This window comes from Enhydra lutris, unplaced genomic scaffold (assembly GCF_002288905.1).
Source record: "Enhydra lutris kenyoni isolate GAN:26980312 unplaced genomic scaffold, ASM228890v2 scaffoldscaffold7, whole genome shotgun sequence".
Taxonomy (NCBI): Eukaryota; Metazoa; Chordata; class Mammalia; order Carnivora; family Mustelidae; genus Enhydra; species Enhydra lutris.
In genome coordinates, this window is record NW_019154091.1 from 41020794 (window position 1) to 41044178 (window position 23385).

General features: G+C 39.2%; 1 protein-coding gene across 1 annotated transcript; it reads right to left on the minus strand.

Annotated features, from left to right (window-relative positions):
- Positions 1-6171: 6171 nt before the first annotated feature.
- LOC111142237 (WW domain binding protein 11) lies at positions 6172-21747 on the minus strand. Its single transcript, XM_022495279.1, has 12 exons — positions 21615-21747; positions 19748-19863; positions 19252-19283; positions 18326-18419; positions 15690-15886; positions 14096-14229; positions 13682-13881; positions 13078-13269; positions 10436-10537; positions 9711-10004; positions 8536-8718; positions 6172-7203 (listed from the first exon to the last, which is right to left on the minus strand). The coding sequence occupies exons 2-12, from the start codon at positions 19809-19811 to the stop codon at positions 6770-6772; spliced, it is 1926 nt and encodes a 641-aa protein (XP_022350987.1). The 5' UTR covers positions 19812-19863; positions 21615-21747; the 3' UTR covers positions 6172-6769.
- Between the last annotated feature and the right edge of the window lie 1638 nt (positions 21748-23385).

A 23385-nucleotide genomic window follows, 5' to 3' on the forward strand; every position in this document is an offset into this window, starting at 1 on the left:
ATATATAAAAATAGGATGATCAGATCTATGCCTATCATGAAGCAGTTGGTGATGAGTGTATGGTAAGGGCTCAGTAAATTACTGTGATTGTTATGATCATTACCCTACATTTTCCATGTGGCTTTTCTCTTTCCCTTTTGTGGTGCCATGTCTCTGGGTCAGTGTTGATGATCTAGACCCCCAACCTGCCCTCTAAGCTTCATACTTCCTCTGGTTTCCATGAGGTCTTTCTCCCAGGGACCTCAGCCTGAGCCTGTTCCAAACTAGCCCAGTTCCTTTCGTGGTATTCCCCCTTCCCTTCTTGCTACTCCCCCTCCCTAGGTCTGAATTTCTTCTCCATTCACTGTGTACTCTGGACAATGACTTAATCCTCCCATGCCTCAATTGACACATCTGTAAAGGAAAGGAAATGACAGAGCTGCCTCACCAGGTTGCTGTAATGACTGAATACGTTAATGCACTCGAGGCAGAAGGCATTCCAAGGATGCCTGCCACAACGTGTTATCATACGTTTCCTAATAACCTAGCACCACACCCTTTGTAAGTCCCCGGAATAAGGTCACTGCCGCGCAATCAGAGCTGTCAGCTAGGGACTGTGTTCTCATTTCTCAGGCTGCCTCATCCCCTGTACCACACGGATTTTCCAGGGTTGTGCTGTCTGTGAACTAGATCTTCAGCATCTCTCCTCCACTCTCCTGTGCTAGTCCAAGGGGTCTCCTCATGGATCTCCCTGCTCTGGTCTTTCACCCTGAGGCCAGCCTGTCCCCTGCATCACAGCCCTGGTCTCATTCTGAAACCAAGTGTTATTCTGGAAGCGTGTTCTATTTACCATGTGCCAGATGCTGCTCTGAGAGTTTTATGGTGTTACCTCGTTTGTTATCTGTGTTCAGGGACTTTTCCCTCTTTCATATAGTATTTATTTATTCCATAAGTCTATCCAATACATCAGGAGCTCAATCAGCCAGGATCCTGCCAGGAAACAGATGGCATGGCCAAATGCGGTGATTTGAGAAAAGTGTAATAATGGGCTTATTTATAGTGATGTACATAGTGTGCAGGGAAACCACTTGGAAGGAGGTTAGGGACAGCTGGGCTCCATGACCACGCCTAGGTGTGATGGAGTGAAAGGAGGGAGTGCTCACCAGACCTGGTAGGGGAAGGTTGTGTGGAGGGGGCCTGCTTGACTAGAAGAATCAAGGTAGTCTAATCTAAGAGAGCCAAACAGCTTCCCCTGACCTCATTTTCCTCCCTTCCTCCAGTATCTTGCTTCTCACTGGCCAGCTCAAGGGAGAGCCAAAAGACAGAAAAGACCCCCTGATGCAATCTCGACAATTCAGTCTTTTAGGGCTTTCAAACAGAGTAGATACATGTAAAGAGGGGCTCTGGAGGGCCAGAGCTCTTAGTCATCCAAACACTAAGTGAGCAGGTGCCCAGTACCATAGGGGAAGAAAGTAACTGGGCTTTGCTTGGCGTGACAAAGTTTATCCCCCCACCCCCCAACAAAACCCTTGACTTACAGAGAGTGCTAGCAAGAGCAAACAGAGCAGATGAGATCCGCGTGTTCCTGAACCTCTCACAAGAGTAGACCTTAAATGAAATCTATAAAACTTAGAGATCCAGACTGTTCTGCCATTTTTTCATGTACATACCACTCAGCCTTTTGTCCCTTCCAGCAGCAGATGCAGAAGCATAGGAAACTTGCCCACTCTTCTTTGCTTCAGCCCCTTGAGTAGAGCCAGCCCCGTTTCATCTGACTGCAGAGAAGGCTGGAAATTGTAGAAGAATCGTTGGAGGATTTTAGTGAGTACCACTGTCTGTCAGTTTCTCAGAGCAGCTTTTGCTTACCTCCTAGTTCTTAGCTTTGTTCTAGTTGACGGACTCCGGGGCTCTCTTGCAATGTTTTAAGAACAAAAATGACCACCCAGAAAGCCTTTTATCGTTCGCTGGTACACGTAAGCTACCAGCGCCTAACTGATTACCTGGCAGAAGGAGCTTGAGAAATACTCCATTTGTTTTTGTCAAAGGAATTGGTACTATAATAATTTTGTAAGTAGGTTGTGACAGGATACTGGATTCTCTTTGCACTCACGTATGCCAGTTATAAGTTTCTTGCCTCTGAGGCCCACTTTCAAACTTCAGTACCTGCTCTGAGAAAAGAGGCAGAATTCCTTTAATCATTTTTCCATTTTGGTAAGCGTGTTAGTCTCTCAGTAGAAGGCACTAGAAGGACTTTGCAGGAGGAGGGGACAGCTCTTGCTGGCTCAGGCTGCCAGTGGTAGTGGTGGGAAAGTGGTGAGGTGTGAGGTCATCAGATGGCAGTCTACCCCAGCCATGTGTCCAGAATGCGCAGTCTCTCTGTGACCTGGCAGCCCCCACTCACTCTGGGGACTACCTTCCTGCAGCCTCCTACCAGGGAAATCACACTCCAGGCCTCTGGGCTTCAGCAGTGCCCAGACCCCCTTACACCCCCACCTCCCGGAGCTGATCTCCTGTAGTCCTTTCTTTGAGGTCAGGGAGTGTGACAGGCCGCCTGCCTGCAGTGCAGAGTTCACACTATGAAAGCGGTATTGAATCGTGACAGAGACTGTAGGGCTTACAAAGCCCCAAGTACTTCCCATCTGGCTCTTTACACAAAGTTTGCTGATCCCTGTTCTAGTCTAATAGTGGAAACAAATAAAATACAAAATAAAAAGCCGAGTGAACACAAAGCATCTTTTTAAATCACTGAATTGTTCTACTAATTTTTCTTCAGAAATATGGTATTAAGTTTTTTCATGAACATGTATTTTATGATTGAACTCTCAGAGTACAAATACAGATTTTACAATCGCTCCTCCTGTGATGTGGGTTACTCAGCAATAGGAATGGTCATAGGAGATGCTGGATTTGTCCTCTGCCTGCATTTTGATTCTCTTAGCACTCTAAAAAGCCGACTATTATTTGAAAGTATGAAGTTTTTTGTTTTGGTTTTTGTTTTGCAGTAAGTCCCTAAATAGGGCAACCTTTATTAACTCCCAGAAAAGAAGTCCCAACTTTCATAATAGCACAGCCTTTTCATTTGTGGGTAGTGCATTTTATAAAATCAGGTAAGATTTCAGAGCTATCTATATTCATGTTTTCCCCTTCCCTGCCTGAACTTTGGCTATTACCATCTTTCTCTACCTCATTCCCCATTTTATTGGAGCCAAGTTTGCTGGGTGCAGTGGTAAGGATGGACTTAAGTCTGTTTTTCCTCAGACTCTAATTTTTCTTGAGATTCTATGGATACAAACACTATTGGATTCTCATTTTCCTCTGCTATACAAATCCTTAAAACACTTTTTTTTTTTTGCATCTCACTGCATTCTTAAAGTGTTAATTCTCCTATTTCTGTTATCTCCTGTAAATGCAATTCTTAACTAAATTCTTACTAAATAAGGATTCATTAGGGTAAATTGCAATAGTAGACAGCTAATTTTTAGGATTCAGATGCCTAATGAGGGGAAATAACATTTGAATAGGATAACAGGTCAAGGAAAAACAGTGTCTTGGGGGAATCCCTGGTCTTTTCTTTGCAAACTTATTTTTTAATGTTTTCTCTTTGGTTGCAGCACCATTAAGGTCATCGGTTGATATTTCAGAGAAAACATTTCCATTTTTTAAGAACTTTTAAAGGCTTTTAAAATGTAAAAAGACTATAAAGTTCTGATGAATTATGTCTTCACTGGCGGATAGCATATAATGGCCATCAGATTATTATTTTTCCAAATTGTTCACTAGCACAGGTTAAATGAATTAAATTCTTTTAAAAAATTAGCATTGATAAATACTGTATTCAAGTTATGAGACAGAAGTAATATAGACATTGATGCTTATGTCTTGAAATTTACATAAGGACCCTGAGGGTAGGGACCTCATCTGATTCTGCTTGCCACTGTTTTCCCAGCACCTAGCTCACAGCAGGTGCTCAGTGACTATCTGCAGAATAGTTGATGACTCACATGGCTCCCCAAGCCCTCAGGTAGCTCATTCCATCCATCACTCTTTTCATTCTCCAACCTGTCCCTCTCTCCTGGCTAGTAACCCTCAGCAAACTTGAGCATGTGACCAACCAAAACCTCTCTGCTCACTCAGTCCTTAGCCACCTGCCCTCTGTCCTATATACTTTCCTTGACAGCCAAACTCAAAGGCATCCTTAGAAAGAGAACTGTGGTAGGGAGAGTAATTTTGGTCTCACGGAAGTCCTAGCTCCAACCTTTGCTAAAAGCCCTTAATTCCAGGAAAGTAAAGAAGAGGAAAATTTCCCCACAGCTCGTTTATAACCTCCTGAACCCAGGACTGAGTGTGTAGACATTTTATCTACACCTCTGCTCAGTGACAGCTTTGAGTTCTGGAGTTCTGTAAGAAGGCCTGTCCTCCGAACTAGTTCTGGCTGAGGAACATTTTCATGTATTAGGCCTGCTGTAGTTGGACTAGAAGACATGTGTGCAGTTCTGTATGGGGTGGTGATTGTAGTATCTTGTGGCCTGAAGAATTACTTGAAGCAAAAAAAGTTTAGTATTAAAAAGTGTCTTCCAACTATGTATAAATAAAACAAGTTTATGAAGAGCACAAACTAGAATATGCAAGTAAGAATTGAATCTAAACAGAACTTTGGAGGTCATCTAGGGCTTTACGCTGACTCCACACCATGGAAGAGTATTTTTGTGGATCCTTAATTCATGTTTTATACCTTAAAGCCCAGGAAAAAGAGTAAAAGGAATTTTAAAATGACTTTAAGGGGCAATTAATGCATAATAAAGTGACACCTTGAGAAGCAAACAGTATTGATCCATATTATCTGATTAAGGATTTGTATCAAGCTTAGCAGTGATCCATTTTTTTTAAATCATAATGTCAATTACGATCATGACAACAAATGCCTACTCAGAATCTACCCAAATTATGAACTGCTGATTCCCCTTTCCTGTGAATACAGCTAGCATATGAAAGTGTCAGATTTTACAATTGACTTTTCAGAAAATAAAACAAGCGATACTAGGAAATGACTCTATGATAAACCGTGAACAGCTTTCTTAATGTGAAACAGAAATCTCAGAAAAAATGTAAATTTCAGGCAGGAACATTAAAAATATTGCAGACCAAATACCAAAGAATGATTGTTTACATTTAAATTATAATATTGACCTGATGATGTTGTAATTGTGTTCCATCCCTACATCTAAATGGTAAAAAATTCAATTCACTTACTGTCCTGTAAGGATTATACTAAAAAAAAAACCCAGAAAAAAAGAAAAAAATCCAAAATGACCTATAGACTGCTTTGACAGGACTTGCTTTAATCTCAAAGAGTAACTTCCAAGAACAGTCTCATACACAAAGGATCTTAGCACAGAAATCTAAATATCCATCAAGGATAAATAAAAGCAAGAAAGTAAAAGCCTTATTGTGTTATGTACTATCTTTTTAGGATACCATCGATTTTTGATGACATGGGATTCACATGACAGGTGTTTAAGATACAATGGAAAGTAAGACCAGGTAAGCCTCGTCTAAAGCCAATGCACACATTGGCTCGTTGTGCATGTGTGTATGTCTTTGTTCATAAAATATTCACTTTGGGCCACTGGATAATCCACACAAACCATTAGCTTCAATACTTTCATCTGTAAAATGGGGGAGTATCTGTGAAAATCATTTCCCAGGATTACTGCCTAAATGAATTAGTTATTAAAGCACTTTCTAAAGAAAACGGTATCAATGAAAATTAACAGTACTGAGCATTCTTCATTTCAGGTCTTTTAATAAGAAAAGCGTATACAACTGACAAAGTCAATAAAGTAAAAGTAAACTTTTCTGGCTATCCAATAATTTACACATGGTTTAAAACAAGCTTTCCCTGTTAATTAGTGTCAGTTTATAGAGCTCTGGAAAAATAAACAATCTTTAAGGAAAAGATTCATGTTCTATGCAATTAATAACCTCTCAATTTCTCCAAAGCCAGTATGATAATCTTGAAGGAAAATAATTCTCTTTATCCCTTAAAATTTAAAACTTAGTTTTAACCATATTTTCAGTAAGATTCTCATTGTGTACCAGCAATGGTAGTTCCTTAAAACACAATTTTTAAACACTTGCTTTTCTACCCATAACGCAAATACCGTATTTACATATTATCAGTAACACAGAAGATATCTTGGTGTAGAACATTTATTTATTTATTTCACGAAACACTCAAAGTTTAGGTCAGTGGGAAATAATTTTAATCAAAGAATTGTACATTTTCTTCCCACATATCTTGCTTTGTATTAGGAAATGACACTGCGATCCATTTCACTAAAATATTACAAAATATTTACAAGAAAATATTAAAATAACTCAAACACAAAAGGCAAGATGAGATAAAATAAACTGTTTTTTTTTTTTTTTCCAGAAATCTCTACTCTAGTGCCCACTGCACACAAGAAGAGAATCAAAACAAGTAAGTAACAAAGATCCCCCTGATCACAAGTTTCCAAAGAATTGGAGAAGGGGAACAAACGGGATGAACACGGTGGTATGAAAGGGAATGGATATTAGCAGCACTGCTTCAATAACCAATCTATTCTGAATGAAATAATCCTCTCTTATATGTAATAAATTCTGAACAAGGCTAAACTTTAGGATATTCCTTGAACTGAAATTTAAAAATACCCTGACAGTGAAAGCGCTCTTTCACAAAGTTTAGAAAGAGCCTCTTTCCCCACGAACCACTGATATGAACAGAAACCTGCTCTGGCATTAAAAGCTGTTACAGGAGCCCTTCCATCTCTTTCATGAAAGCTTCATAAACATCATCCTTAGTCTGCACTGAGACAGGAACAGATGGACCAGACTTGGGAGCTGCTTTGGCAAGAGGCACAGCAGAATCATCCTCTGACTTTCTTTGGGGAGCAGCAGTGGCCCCTTTATTCTCCCGGCGTACCCTCAACGCAGTGGGCACGAATCGAGTGATCTCTGCCTTGGGATTAGTGATCTGTGGCTTGGCACTGATGGTTGCTGTTGCTTTCTTCTCAATGGTGGCTGCACTTGTATCATCCGCCTTGGGTCGTTGAATCAAGTTGGGTGGAGCACTTAAAACCCCTGGGTTCGGCAATGGAGCTGGTGGGAAAAGCCCAGGTGGGGCAGGTCCAAGTGGAGGCACCAAAGGTGGGCGCATCATGCCGGGACGAGGTGGAGGGATACCTAAATGAAGGAGAAAACGGGCAGACTATAGAAGACTATGAGGATAAATTGTAACTACTATAAAGGATGTGAAAAACAGGTTGACAGTTTTTTAAAAATTGATAATTTACAGAAAATAAGCTAAAACCATGCTGCTTATTACTATCTGAAACTAAGGAATATGTTTTGATACTAAGGAATATTTTATTATGAATTAATATTCATTTTCAATCTGTACCCCTGTACTTAGGTTTTCTTCCTGAGTAATGTACTAAATAAATAGAAAATTAAACAGGGGAGCCTGGGTGGCTCAGTGGGTTAAGCCTCTGCCTTCGGCTCAGATCATGATCTCAGGGTCCTAGGACTGAGCTGTGCATCAGGCTGTCTGCTCAACAGGGAGCCTGCTTCCCCCCCTCTCTCTGCCTACCTCTCCGACTACTTGTGATCTCTATCAAATAAATAAAATGTTAAAAAAAAAAAAAGTTAAATACAAAGTTGACAATACCAACTGGTTTCAAGTATGATTTCAAATTTGTCCAATTTCAGATCTGACAGCCCAAGACTTTATTCTAGCTGTATAGTGCAGATGCCATCAAGGCCAAGGTGGGGGGTTTGATCCTCCTGCATTATTTACTGATTTCTACACCATTCCTCCCCTGAAAAAGGTAACCCAACAGGCAGGAAATGGAATTTTAACCATTAGAGGACACGAATGTAACTAATCATAGTATGTTACCACTACTGGAAAAGAATTCATAACCTTTGATGATTCCGCCATACCACTGTCATTTACCCAGAACTGCAGATTTAATTTTCTTCAAATGCCACTTTTAAGACCAAATATAAAATACTAAATTTCACTGAACTTAAGATACTACTGCTTATACAGACTCATTATTACTCCAGATACCACTAAAAGTCCAAGCTAGGGAGTTTAGGAGGGGGTTTTCACATTAAACTGGGACAGTGTAATGAACTGGAAATACACCTACCACATGTAATAAGAGCACAAGGCAATCTGCCTTTTATTTTCAAACTTTAACTCTGTACTCATGCAAATATATGGAAATATGTGGAATAACTTCACAATTGCTTCCCCTCTCCCCAAACGCTCTACTCAAATGGCGAATTTTATCCAAAGTGGTCTCTGCCTGGGAAAAGTCCCTCACAGGACAGGCAGAATCCAGTGCACATACCCTGTAGAAGAACTCAACTTCAACCTAGGCCAAAAACAATTAAAAAACATCATTTTAGGATACCCCTTGATTTTAGGAAACTAAAATGTGAAAATATGTCTTAGAGCAGATGAAATATATAGTGTCAAGTTTTTGTACTAGAAATCAAAAGGTTCACCTGGAGGAGCAGGGGGAGGTAGCCTTGGTGGGGGTCCCCGAGGAGGAGGGCCAGGAGGCAGACCTGGAGGTGGCCCTGGGGGAGGGCCGGGGGGTCGGCCTGGTGGTGGGCCTGGAGGCAAAAGTCGGGGTAAAGGCCCTCGGAGTCCCGGCATTCCAGGTGGTCTCAGGAATGGAGGAGCTCCTGAAAAGAGAAAAATGACAAATTAAGAGACATACATAGGAAGTCATAACTTGGTATAAAGGTAACTCAAGTGTGGTCTGACTTGGCAACTTGAAATCAGGTAAATTCAAAAACTGATCAAAACGTAGGTGGAAAAAGAATTCATTCAACAAATATCTGAGCACCAGAGACATGGAATGGAATTTGTTACAGATCATTTCTCTTTATTTGCTGGTACTGACAAAAAGCATAGCTGCTGCTGCTGCTACTGCTTCTTTTTTAATAGCTCAGCTCTGCTGGGCTAGGAACTGTATAAAGAAAATAATTCTTAAACGGGCTCTTAAAAGCTGAAAATGGAATATAAAGCAGGGTGCTTTAAGGATTCCCCCTGAAACACAGGAAGACATAGCAAGGATGACTGAAGATGACTTAAGACTGGTAACGTGCTTTTGCAAGACCAATCAGAAAATGATGAACTCAAGTGAAAAAAACCTAACAACAACTATAGGATGAAAGACTATAAAATCGTAAGTAACCAAGAAGTTCAAATTTCAAATAACCTTTTCATTCTTACATGCCAAAGATTATATTAATACTGATTCCTTTTGTTTCTAAAGACCGACATCCAACAACTCCCAACCAAAGAAGGATGCCAGTTAGTATTTACTGTGCCCTCGTCCCATTAGCCATCAATTTAGAATTGGGTCATCTTGTCATATTAAAAAACAGTACTAAAGAAAACACCAGTTTCATATCCAGTTTCTGCCCGTTAACCTCAACTACATGACCCCGAAAAGAGAAGAGCTTTGGAGAAAAAGATGGCTGTCGGAAGTACTATGGACTGTGAACAGTGCTGTAGGAAAAAATGAACTGTACTTCCTTTATCTCTTAGTGACTTATACTAGGAGAAGAAAAAACATCGATACCAATGATGTGTATTTTTGGAATGACTTCATCACTCTGATCACAGGTAGACTTGGTTATTTCCTCACAATGCAGCAGTGCCAACTTACCGGGAGGTGGTCCAGGAGGAAGGCCGGTGGGAGGTCCAGGAGGCCGTAAGGGTGGAGCCGGGGGTGGTCCAAGAGGAGGCGGTCCCGGCATGGGAGGTGCTTGAATCTGAGAAGGAGGAACAGACTGTGGGGGGGCTTGCTGCTGTGAAGAAGCAGTAGATGTGCCATCAGAAAGAGATTCCTCTTTATGCTGTTTTTGTGATTGCTTTTCTGCTTCAGAATCGTCAGAATCATCTTCATCGTCATCCTCTGAAAATTCTTCTACTTCTCGTCCCTCCTCAGGGATTTCCTGACCTAAGAGAAATATTAAACCAGGTAAATGGAGTTGATTCATTTTTTACAGCCCACAAAATAGTGATGCCTGAAGACATGTGCTCAATTAAGTGCTTCCTTAAAATGAACAACTGAAGAGCCTTCTTCAATAAACTACTTGGATGTGGAGCAATCAAACAATATTCTACTCATCTGTGCTAGTGGAGCACAGTGAAACACGCTGGGGCTTTAGAACAAGAAGGACCTGGATTTAAATGCCAGTTTAACCACTTACTAGCTGGGTAACTTTGGGCAGCTTAGTCTCCAAATGTCTCCAAACCATAACTTTTGTAAAATAAGGATTTATTACTCACTTCAGGGTTGCTGAGATACTAAATGGGAAAATGTACATAAAGGAACTGGCAGGAAGAAATACTGGAAAGGTGATTTGATTACTCTTCTCCCTGTCTCACCTGCCATTCGAAGCATCATGGCTTGAAGAGGAGTCAGCTCCTTCATGTTCTTCTTTTTCTTCCTTGATTTTCCAGGCATATCTGCAAATCTTACACTCAGACCTAAGGGGTGGAAGGAGAGAATGGGGTGGATTAGAAACAACAAAATTCAGCAAATGCACACTATATAATACTAGAAAGCAGTAGATAGGACTGCTGCCCACTATTTGGCAGAAATTAAGTGCTGGGAAGAGTCAGCCATATAAAAGATAGTCTAAGAAGTGCCAACTGGTTGGTAAACTGCTATTGTGATTTAAGATCTGTAAAATTCAAAGAATACTATTAATAATTTTATGCCAGTTAAATTGGAACACCCAGATAAAATAATAAGACATTTAGAAAAATATAAACCACAAAAATTGGCCACAGAAGTGATAAAACCAGAACATATAAAATTGAAATGGTAGTTAGAAATCTATTTTTAACCTGGCCCAAATAATTTTATAAGGAAGTTCAGCCAAACATTAAATAGAAATTTCCTGTAAAAAGGCACAGAAAATATGGAATGCAATCCAGAACTAATGAAGCCAGCACAACCTTGATTCCAAAACTAACCTACTGTAAAATACAGTTGACTGTTGAACATGGGTTTGAACTGAGGGGGGTCCACTTACACATGGGTTTTTGTGATAGTATAGTACCGTGACTGTATTTCCTTATGAATTCTCAACATCATTTTCTTTTCCCTAGCGAAGTTTACTGCAAGAATGCAGTATATAATACATGCAACACACAAAACGTGTGTTAATCGACAGTTTATCTTATCTGTAAAACTTCTGGTGAACAATAGGCTATTAGTAGTTAAGTTCTGGGGAACTTGAAAGTTATACATGGATTTTTGATTGTGTAGAAGGTTGGTGCTCCTAACCCCTGTGTTGTTCAAGGGCCAATTTTATAACCATATTGAATCCAACAGTGTTTTAAAAGAAAAACACATCATAAACATTTAGGGTTGGTCCCAGAAATGTAAGATAAGGTTGAACATGAGAAAAGCCATGAATATAGTTCATTATAATAAACAACTTAAAAAAAAACCATAACAGCATCTGAACAGACAAACATATTTACAACAAAAAAAACTTTAGCAAACTAAGACTGGAAGGGACCTTTTTTTTTAACCCGATAAATGAAGCTATCCGCTATTAAACATCTTGCTAAATGGTGCAATATTAGGAGCAGTCTTAGTTGGTAAACATTTACAAAGTTCCACGTGGGCAGGGCTTTAGTTTTCTTTACTTTGTACCCTTTGTCGAGGAAAATTCCTTGCACATAGTAAAAACTCAGTGTAAATATTAGAAAATGTCAAATCCTAGTAGGAGAGCCACATTAAGCACATGTACATTGATGAGTACACGTAAGTAAAAGAAGGTGGCAGAAAGAGAAAAATGAGGCAAAGGATCACACAGTGCCAGAGAAAAACGAAGCTGCTGTGGCTTTAAGGACTTTCTCTTTGTAGTACTGGCTTCTACGTAAGTCCTAGATAATTCTTCATTACCAGCTCTATGCACCCTGTTAAGATAGCTTTTGTTTTGCAACCATGACTCTTTTTTTAAGATTTTATTTTTTTATTTGAGAGAGAGACAGAGCCAGAGCGGGAAGGAGAGGAAGAAGCAGGTTCCCCACAGAGCAGGGAGCCCAAAATGGGGCTCTATCCCAGGACCCTGGGATCATGACCTGAGCCAAGGCAGACACTTAACCAACTGAGCCACTGAGGTGCCCCTGAAACCACGGCTCTTAAGAAATAGCAGGACAAAGATTTGTCATCATTACAAATATGAACAACAGTAGTATTACAAACATAAGTATGGTGGTGCACGCTGCAAAACGAATTTATTTTTTTTTTTTAAATCTTATTTATTTTAGAGACAGAGAAAGCACACACATACATGCACAAGCAGGGGGAAGGACAGAGGGAGAGGAACACTGCGTTGAGGGCAGAGCCCAATGAAGGGCTTGACCCCACAACCTTGAGATCATGACCTGAGCTGAAATCAAGAGTTGAGACACACAACCCACTGAGACACCCAGGCACCCTTACAAAAACAATCTTAAAAGAAACTCTAAGACTACCAAGGTGTGACAGATCATATATTTTGTACTGTTCAGTATCTATTACGAATCTTAAAAATTTTCTTGATGAATGTCATAATGACTTTTTAAAAGTACAAGTAACTCAGTCTGATCTTGTAATAATCAAATGGACATATATCATACATTATGGATGCTTCCATTAGATCATGATTCCACTCGCAGGTGTAGCTAAATTATAATTATGGTCTGGGCTGATGTGAGACACAATGAACACAGAAAATTTAAATGGCTTCAAATGTAAATAAGCAGACTTATCAAAAAACAATAATGTGACTATGGCTTTCTCAATATGGTTATGTGGTTATTCTCCTTTTTTCTTATCGAAACCCACAAACGTCCACGAAGTATTACGTGTCTGGAACTTTTAGAGACCTCTGATGTAAGAATGAACAGAGCTGTGACGCTTCTTTTCAAGGTGCTCAAAATTACTTTCAAAGATGCATTAATAAATCAGAACCTTCAACTTGTGCGCTACTTATGGATCAAGCCATGGAACTTTCATCTGCACATACCTGACTTTTTTTCTTCACTGTTGTCTCTCTCGTTATCATCACGGTGCACAAATTCATCCCCTTCACTTTCTCCATCTGATCGGTCGGTGTCGCTGTCATCAGTGCTGTCGTCATGCTTATCTTGATCCATGTCTTCAGGATACCCGTCATCTTCACTGGTGCTGGAAACATCATCATCATGGCCCCGTTGAGCTGAAAAGGAGAAGGGATCAGGAAACAAAGATGACTGGACCCTGCTCTATATGGTATACCAAAGCAGAGAGAATTGTGCTATTTAAGTCAGAGTAACTTCATTATGTAAAATGATTCTGTATATGACAGTTCGTCACAGTCTGACAATATTTCCATTTGGTAACAGTTTTTTAAAAATCTTTTCTAAAAAAAGAAAAAGCCTAATTTAAAACACAATAAACACTTCTGTACTTCCTTATGTATGCTGCTTTTACTTGGGTGAATTCTATGATTTATCCATCTTGTTAGTATGTGCATGTAAACCTCATTTACTTCCCAAGTTCTGAGGACAGTGAACCAGATGTTAAACAGGACCAACAAAAAAAAGGACAGCGGAAAGGTCACAAGAGCAAAAGGAACAGTCACTCCTTACCAAGTTCCGGGCTATATAACATGTCTTCATCCCGCCTACGAGGGGGAAGATCTAGGGCAAAGCCCACTTTACGGCCATACATTTGCAAGACTTGAGGAGGTGGTGGACCGGGGGGAGGACCAGGAGGTTTTCTGCCAGGGGGCAAACGTGGCACACCATGTCCAAGAAGAGGAAGTATAGAAACTGCCCGTGTTGGAGGTCTGAAAGAAAATTCCACAATAATCACATTCACAGTAATGAGGTATTTATTTCCTCTTCTAAAAATATTCAAGGGATTTCTTACTCTACATTTACTCAAGTGAGGCATTGCTTACGTTCACACTGCCTTTTAATTCCCACTGCAATAATTTTGGCACTGGACAGTTAAAAGGTACTTTTAAGAAGTGTTATTTAATTATGCTACCGCTTCCTTACCCATAGGCTGAAGTCTTTTTAAGGATGGAGGGTGGCTGGGCACCAGGAAGTGGAATGTCCTGGATCAAGATGTTGGAAGGAGCATGTGGCATATCTGGCAAGGGAATGCTCTCCACTTCCACATGCTGAGCATTCTGAAACAGAGAAAAAAGTTTAATAGTATCAGTCCAATCCACAAACTCAACACTAAAAATTCAGTATCTGCTGTTTCATAACCTGGATTTTCTTCCCACCTAACACAAGTATCAGGGAAAAACAATCCAAAGTCAGTCAATGAATGGAAAAAATCCCTATCACCTTTAAAAGAAACAAAACTCAGCTGTTTTACTTCCATCATTAACTTTTCCTTTTGGGTTATGGTTTGAAATAGCTATTTATAGAAATCCAACTGTTAAAAGTGTCTAGGACCAAAGCCACTCTATTAAATATTCTGGATGATAAACAGCATTTATCAACTGACTTAGAAATAGTATATATTCAGTAGCAGAGCTTGGGTTTCTAAAATTAGTCTGCTGAATTTCTGCCACATACTGGCTGTATGACTAAGCAAGTTCCTTAGTTTCCTTATCCGTAAAATGGGACCTATACTACTTACTTTGCAAAAAATGATACAATTAGGTTTATTTTTTTTTACTTTTTTGGACAAATTCACAATCAAATATAAACTGGGTTTTTAAAAAAAATATTTTATTTATTTATTTGACAGACATAGAGAGATCACAAGTAGGCAGAGGCAGGCAGAGAGAGAGGGGGAAGCAGGCTCCCTGCTGAGCAGAGAGCCTGATGTGGGGCTCCATCCTAGGACCCTGAGATCATGACCTGAGCCGAAGGTAGAGGCTTAACCCACTGAGCCACCCAGGTGCGCCTAAATTCTGAGTTTTGACAAATGCATATAGTTCACACTTCTCAATCAATCCCCAAAACAATCCCAAAGCAAATACTTTTGCAAATACTTTCATGTGGGGCACCTGGGTGGCTCAGGGGGTTGAGCCTCTGCCTTTGGCTCGGGCCATGGTCTCAGGGTCCTGGGATTGGGCCCTGCATCAGGTTCTTTGCTCAGCCGGGAGCCTGCTTCCCCCTCTCCCTCTGCCTGCCTGTCTGCCTGCTTGTGAACTCTCTCTGTGTCAGATAAATAAAATCTTTAAAAACAGAACAAAACAAACCAAATGCTTTAATCTATAGTTCTGCCCGTTCTAGAATTTCATACAAATGGAATCCTAACTATGAAAGAAGTTCAACATGCTTTGAGATTTATGTTAAAAAATTTTTTTCTTAATCCCATGTTTTGAGTATTAGTAGAGCATTCCTTTTCATTGCTGAGTACATACAATTTTACAAATATACTAGTTTGTTTATCCATTAGCCTATTAATGGACATCTAGGCTATTTCCAGTTTTTGGCTATTACTGTGTTGGCAGATGGATTAATTGCTCTTTTAAGTACGTATTAAATTTGCTGGTTCATGGGATAGGTTTAGTTTGACAAGAAACTGCCAAGAGGAAGAAGTTCATCATGACCAGTTCTCCCATTAACAATTTTAAGAGCAAATCGAAATATAACATTTTAGTTTATCTCTCTAAAGAAACTTGATTACCTTGACAGCATCAAAATATTGGCTAAGTTGTGCCCTTTTCTGTTCATATTCTACTTCTAGCTTTCTCAGTTCTTTGTAAATATCTGGATTCTCTTTTTCATAAAGTCGTAGAATACGTTCAAAGGTTTCACGTAGCTTTTTACGCTTGTCTTTCAGCACCTTCTCGTTTAACTGTGGTTGCTGCACCGGGTTAAACTCTGAGAGAAAAGAGCAGATATTGAAATCCAACACAAAAAGTCACTTCATTTAGTTATCAGCTCTATCATTTAATAAAATCTCCTATACACTAAAACTTCTAAAAAGGCTTCAGACCAGGTATACACTTTTAAAGTTTTATTAAAAAGAAGTGTAATGGATATTTATTGATACTCCACCCTTTTAAAGATAAGCCATTAATTTTTCTTTCTCTTCTAAGAAAAGTCTAACATTACCTAATTGATTTTCATCATCACTGTAATAAAAATCAATCTTCATTCCTTTACGCTAATAACTTGGTATTATTGTGAGGCTTCAGTCAGACCTGTCATTTAATTCTGAGATCTTGGGCATTTGAATTCAGTGATCTTTAGCTTCTTCATCTGGGAAATGGGGATATCAAGTACTTCACAATGAAACTGATGACTGAACGTGACCACAAAATATCCAGAGGTGTCTAGCTCACCACTTTTAATTATTTTTTTATAACAAACTGCTGTCCTCTAACTACCATACAATCTTTTCTTTTTCCATGTGTTCAACACGGGGCTTAATTTCAGGTCTTTTGCCCCAAAAGGGATTGCTAGCACAACACTCCCAAGCTTGCCTGGTCAATTATACCTTCTTCCCTACATTTCCCTCCCCAGTGACTGACTCAGAGGTCAACTGGCGCACGATCCAAATTGAAACCAGATCCTTTCCTGAGACTTTAAATGTGGATATAAGAGTGAAGTTTTATAGGAGGAAGAAAATAAACCTCAAGCTTGACTTCATTTCCCACTAATTCTTTACCCATTTTCCACTTCCAATCCCAAGAAGTTCATTAGTAATATGCTGAATGAAGCTAATAAGAGATCAGACAAGACAGATGAACAGTCTTAATAATGATACCCGTGCTTGCTAGGAGAGTTTTCCTCTGGGATTTGCCAATTATGGGAGTTAATGTATGTATTTTTTTTTGCCTTAACTAGTTTGAGTTTCATAAAATGTATAAAGTTTATGCAGTATAATTAGAGCCCTGATGAACAGCGTTCCCTTCTCCCTTTTCCCTTTTTTTCTTTCTTTTAACAGATAACAAGTTTAATTATCTTCTTCCCTACCTCCTTCTACTTTGGTGATTTATTCCAAAGGTAGTCTTACATGACATACTATTCTTAGTGTGATTAATAAAAATGTTGAATGCCTGAGTTTTAATCCCAGCTTGCCAATTCCTAATAGCATGACCGTGAGGAAAGTTTCTCTCTCTGTGTCTGAGTTTCCTCGCCCACAAAGTAAGGATAATACACCCATCTAAAAATTGTAACATGTGGAAAAAAAATGGTGCTTAGCAAGACAAGAGCTCAATAAACCCCTGTTACTCCTATTATCTCCTTATAAAAACCACATGAATCAATCTGAAGTCATTTACTAGGTCATTTAATGTCTTGACGTCCCAGGGATAACAACTGCCCATAGTAATATTTAAACAAGAGGCAACAAATGGGATCAGTTACAGCAGAATTGGGAACGATTTGGGATCATGCAATCTGACCCAGAACTCTTGCCTAGGCTAAATGCATGGGCTGTGCTACATTATTTAAGAGAGCACACTATATACTATACACTATAACCCCACATAGCTGAATTTTTTTTTTCAAACACATTTAATATATCACTGAAATCCACTGTACCTCTTTCACTTACTCTCTGATTTTTGGCAAGCCACTTAAACTGAGTAACTTCTGAAAACAAAACTTGCCAAAATCATTTCGTTATGCAAAAAAAAAAAAAGGCAGAAAAAATAAAAATTCTAGTATTAAAAAATGGGTATTTGTGGGTTGCGGTAAAATTTCCAGCAGCAGCATCACACAGATAATTCTCAAGCAACTCAGATGCAAGGAAAGATAACATGCAGTTATCTTGTGATTCCAGTTATGACAAAAGCAGTGATACTGAAAATGCATATGAAGAAACTGAGTAAAATTATTCAAAGAAACGTGAAAAAAGACAAATCCCAATATGATACATATGATATTCTATAAAATTAGATTTTAAGTATTTCATGATTTCTTCCACCACCTTAGTGGGTCAATTGTCTTTGATGTTCGCACAGGAAAAAGTGGGGAATTGATAAATTCACAGTAGTCTAATATTTAGATTTACACGGTAGCTGCCAACATTAAAAAAATAAAACAAAAACTCCAGGTTTCAGTCTTCCCTCAATAACTAATTCAAGCTAAATAACGGCATTCATCTAACTCTAGAGGAGATCCCCAGAGTGCAATTGCTCCCCATCACTCCATTTTGTCTGACACTAAAACTAAATCCAAGTGTCAAACGTTTTCATGCTTTTTTCTGTTTTTCTCATGCCTATGCTGCTTTGTCATTACCTGCTTGCCTGCCTTTGTGTATCAGACTGTTAGTCCTGCTCTAAAATCTAGTCTTTTAAAACAAATTTTTACCCATTTCATCCAATTTCTCCATGTCCCGGATAATCTGCTTGGGATCCTTCATCTTCAAAACTGCAGCTCGTACCATCATGCGCTGTTTTTTGTTCTTAGGAAAAAAAGAGCACTATGTCAAGAAACTGGACATTCCTATGTTTTTATTTCGATTTGCATCAAGAATCTACTGAAACTGAAGTTGAACTTTTCCTTGGTTTCTGATCACTTGTTTCAACTACCATAAGCAAGGCTACATAATTTTTGGCTCTCAAAAAATGTTCTAACTTTACACAAAAAGATAAACACTAATATATGAACTTTCTCAGGCAGGTAGTTCTTTAAATTTTGTGGTATCTTAAGCAATTACTTAAAAAAAATTAAGATTTTTTAAGGGCTAAATTCTAAAATTATAAACTAAAGAAAAGTTTTGCAGGATTTGATGCTAAACAATGAACCAGGAAAACCCAGTTAAAAACTATTAAAAATCTGCAATCTTTCAGTGTTAAAGAATGATACTAAAAAGTAAATACTGCATTATTCTGGGAGAACACTTTGCCACAAACTCAATGGCTACATAATGAGGAAAATGAACCCACAGAGCCATTTAGAATCACATTTATTTCCATTCACTAATTTGGTTGCTTTTAACAAAGCAATATGCTTTAACAGAAAAAAAAAATTCCTTTCAAAGATATTTACTTAACTCAGTGGGAAAGATAAATATATAATGTTATGATAACCATCATGAGCTTATCTGCAAAATTATTTCGGTTAAGTTTCCAAGTATACCATTTTGGCTAAATAAATTTTATTGTTTGTTGTAAAAAGCATGAAGTATCTTTTCTGACAAATAATTATAAATATTGTTTGGAAATCTGCTAATCCCAAATAATAAGATGCGTCAAACATCACTTAAGACTAATAAGATGCTTCTGAAATCCTACCTTCTTTAATTCTCTCTTCCGGGCTTCTTTTCCTTTAAGAGAAGGAGAAAATACAAAACTTTTCAAATCTTGAACACTAGCATTTTGTCCAACTTAATACAGATAACAATAATGTGGGAGGCGATCCTGTGCACTGCAGAATATTTAGCAGCATCTATGGCCTCTATCCACCAGATGCCAACAGCAACCCTTAATTATGCCAACCAAAATCTTGAGATATTTTTGTTGTAAGCTCTCAAAACTAATCTGTCCAAAATTTCAAATACAAAAAGAAAGTTTCAAGCCAATTCCACTTTGCAAATCAATCAAATTAAAAAATGGGTCTTAATTTTTTCACATGCTTAAAGTTTTCATCATGTGCCCACAACAACACTGAATAACTTTATACAACTGACACCTAGAAATGCTGACTTTATAATTAAGACGTAACAGATTCTCTAGTGTTTGCAAATTTATCACTCCTCTTGTTTATCATTCCACACTAATGGACACTTACGGGCTTGGTCTGTGGGGTTCATAAATTTTCCACTCTTGGTGGATGATGTCGATCGCCGTCCCATGTTGACAATTTGTATGGTTTACTTGTTCATTAAAACAGAAAAACAAAAAAACCTGCAAAGACAAAGAAATAGCTATTCTTCTAAAATTTACAGAATTTCTTTCTTTTTATTTTATGAAATTTCTTTCTACCAATCTCTTGAAAAGTAACATTCCTTTGATTATTAACTTTTTTTTTTAATATTTTATTTATTTATTTGACAGAGATTACAAGTAGACAGAGAGGCAGACAGAGACAAAGAGGGAGGGGGAAGCAGGCTCTCCGCTGAGCAGAGAGCCTGATGCGGGGCTCGATCCCAGAACGCTGAGATCATGACCTGAGCCGAAGGCAGAGGCTTTAACCCACTGAGCCACCCAGGCACCCCTGATTATTAACTTTTTTTAATAGATCACGGACTGACTCTGAAATTGAAAAAAAAAAAAATCAGAAAATGCTTCAACAACATGGATAAACCATGAATATGAAAAGCCATTAGTCCTTTCCCTACACCCTGCCTTTATTTACACGTAGGGTGAAAGAGGAATAAAAAGGAAATGGAGGTAGTGATGTGGGTTGAACAATAAATGTCATCCTTGTCCCTCTCTACGGTTTTTCTTCACATGTATTCACAACATCTGTAAGATAGTGAAAACTCATTAATTTAAGCCTGCTTAATTCAAGTTTAGTTCTAATTCACATATAATTCTTGATTCTCAAGAGCGTAAAACATAACTAAAAGTGCAAATATTAAAAATCAAAGTATTACATGAAGGAGTGTCCAAAAACGTCCAGATGCCTATTTTTCTACTAGTACCTACTTGGCTCCCGATTTCTATTTTTTAATGGTAACTGAAAGGGATGACTGTCTGAGAAAAAATGCTTTGCAAGTCTAAATTTTTATTACCCTAAGATACTACTATATTACTCCTTTCTCTTATTTCAATTGTTTAACTTTTAAATACTTATTCTTCCCAATAATAAAGTTGACAAATTTACTTCCTTTTGAAAGTAGACTTTTAAAGGGTGTGAAAGGGAAGATCATGAGGTGTAGCCCGTACAATTAATTATACCTTTCCTTAACGATTTTTGTCAGAAAAGTTCATTAGTTAATGCCTCTTTCAGCAAGCGTTCAAATGCCTTGATTTCTGCTAAATGCTTCGGAGCTGTTCCAGGGGCAACTAATTTATCCTGTCCAGGGTTTCCTTCTTAGAAAACCCGGGGAGTGGGGGAGAAGGGAGACCGAAACACGACTGGTATAAATACAGGCTCTCCTGTCTTTGATGGCCCGTTACCATTTTTGCTGTCCTCTCTCAATGACCCTCGGGCTCCTGTTTTGACCCTCTTCTCCCACAAGGGAAACACAGGACAGACAGGAATTACAGAGAATTTCTACAGAAGACCACGGAGCCTTAGTCTGCACAAACTACTTTTTGCCCAAAAGCCGAAACGGCAGGGAAATCGGGCCACAGAACCGAAGAGGCTGCAGTGGGACGGGGCCCAGATCCACCAAGAGAAGCAACAGCAGCAGCAACTGCCGAAACCATAGCGACGGTTGACCCGGACTCGAGGTACAAGAACACGTCAAATCTAAAGCAACCGGTCAACGAGCACAGGTAGGAGGCGGCGCTAACCGACTCGGGAGAACAGCTGCTTAACTGCTGGAAGCCGCGCGGCCCCAAGATCCCCCGGTCCGTGACCGGGGAGACCCAAGCCGCGAAGAGGAAGAACCGGGCAGAGGGGCCTGGCGTCCCCGAGGCAACTGCGCGGGCCCGGGGCGGCGCGGGAAAAGATGAAGAAACGGAGTGAAACAATTCTGCACACTCACACTTCTGCTGGACTCCTGGCACTGCGAGAAGCGGGGAGGGGACGATTCTCGGCCTCTTTTACCTCGTAGGGGCCTTCACCTCTGTGTGCCGGTCAGCCACCCAGCCACCGCCATCTTGAAAGCTCGCGCCCCTCCGCCATCCTTACGTCACTTCCTATGCCTAGGGACTCAGATCTTAGTGTTTCTCCGCCCTGGCACCATAGAGAGTAACCAAGAACTCTCGGACCAGAGTCTCTTCCGCTGCAAATCAGTACCGAATTAGTTGATTCTCGGCTAAGATCCCGCCCCGAGGGAGCGGAACCACGTTGATTGACACTTCTTGAGATCAATAGAAAGAAGAAAAATGAAGCGGGTCGGATAGGTGATTGGCTGGTGGGAAGACTGCCCGAGACCGTTTGACTCAATTTCCGGAAGTTGAGTTTATAGGGCTGAATGAGTGGCCGATCCCAGTTCGGGAGCGGTTTTGCAGTCTCTGTAGGCTGGAGTTGTATTAGTTTTTGATTTTGTTTTTTTTTCGTGATGTAAGCGAGCGCGATCTCTATCAAACAGATAGTGTCTGTTTGAAAGTGGATCTCTGAATAACATTTGCTACTGCACTTGTTGCGCTTTCCCAACGTCAAGCCCGTCTGGAAGTTTACGGGCACACAGAACATAGGTAGACCTGAGCGAAGAGATCAGGTCCCGTGTTGGAGTCCGAGATTGTTCATCTATGAGAAATTACCGTAATTTCAATGAGTTTTTTTGAGGAGGAGATGTGGGGATACACGTGCAGTCAGTTTTAAATATACGAGTGGCGAGGTTGCTTTATATTGGCTGCTTTTCCCTTTTGGTCTTTTCACCAGCTAGAAGTCCTTTATGATGTCACTGTACGTACATACAGATGATCACTTAGGTCTAGTCTTAGTCCTTCCCTTCTCTTCTGTCCACTTTTAGTCTAAGACTCTTATCCTGTCTTTTCCCCTTAAGGGTAAGTTTAATATTTAAACATTATGCTTTTAAGAGATACCCTTGGTTATTTCTGATCTTAATATCCCTTCTAGGAAACTATGTTAGGTATCGGTCAGTTCTTACTGTCAATTATAAATGCTCCAAAATACTGAAGGAGATACACATTAATTTTTAACAACAGAATATTTTAAATGTGCACTTAAACATTTAAGGTGAGTTCCTTACCTAAACTACCCTTTGTCTTAGAAAATTCTTGATTTGGTTTTAGACTGAATTTCGAGTCCTAGAAAGAGCAATAACAAGGTCTTGTAGTTTAGAACTTGTAAGTTAGGTAATAAAATTTAATTTTGGAGATGAACTAATTTAGTTTTGCAACTAATTTTAAGAAGCAGTGATGAAAGAGAAAAATGAAGAGTACATTTGAAAAATTAGAGTCTTTGATCTAGCTTAATTTTTGAGATATGCTGAGCTTTTAAAATTTCAGCACATTTCTTGTACTAAGATGCAAGAATCAGTTATAACAAACACATTCTTACATCAGCAACTTATTAATGATTATGTAAGTAGAACCCAAGAGTCACAATGGGGAGTCATTAGTTGGTGAAAGATTTAGAAAACACTGTGTCTGCAGAAATTAACTGAACCATTAGGCCTCCTTAGCCTCTGGATTCTTCTGAAATCAGGTATTTGATGAAATGAGGCACCTAAAGTTCTATGTAGCAAGGACAGCTTCATTATGCTAGTGTAGAAAAGGAAGTTTCACTTCTCTGAAAACTCATATAATAAATTATGACTCTCTTTTAAATGACAAATTCCTAAAAGA

Coding starts and splice junctions, on each gene's coding strand:
- LOC111142237 (XM_022495279.1), bottom strand. CDS start 19,811: ATGGGACGGCGATCGACATCATCCACCAAGAGTGGAAAATTTATGAAC. Junction 19,284..19,747: donor GAACCCCACAGACCAAGCCC/GTAAGTGTCCAT, acceptor CTTCTCTTAAAG/GAAAAGAAGCCCGGAAGAGA. Junction 18,420..19,251: donor GGAAGAGAGAATTAAAGAAG/GTAGGATTTCAG, acceptor TTTTTTCCTAAG/AACAAAAAACAGCGCATGAT.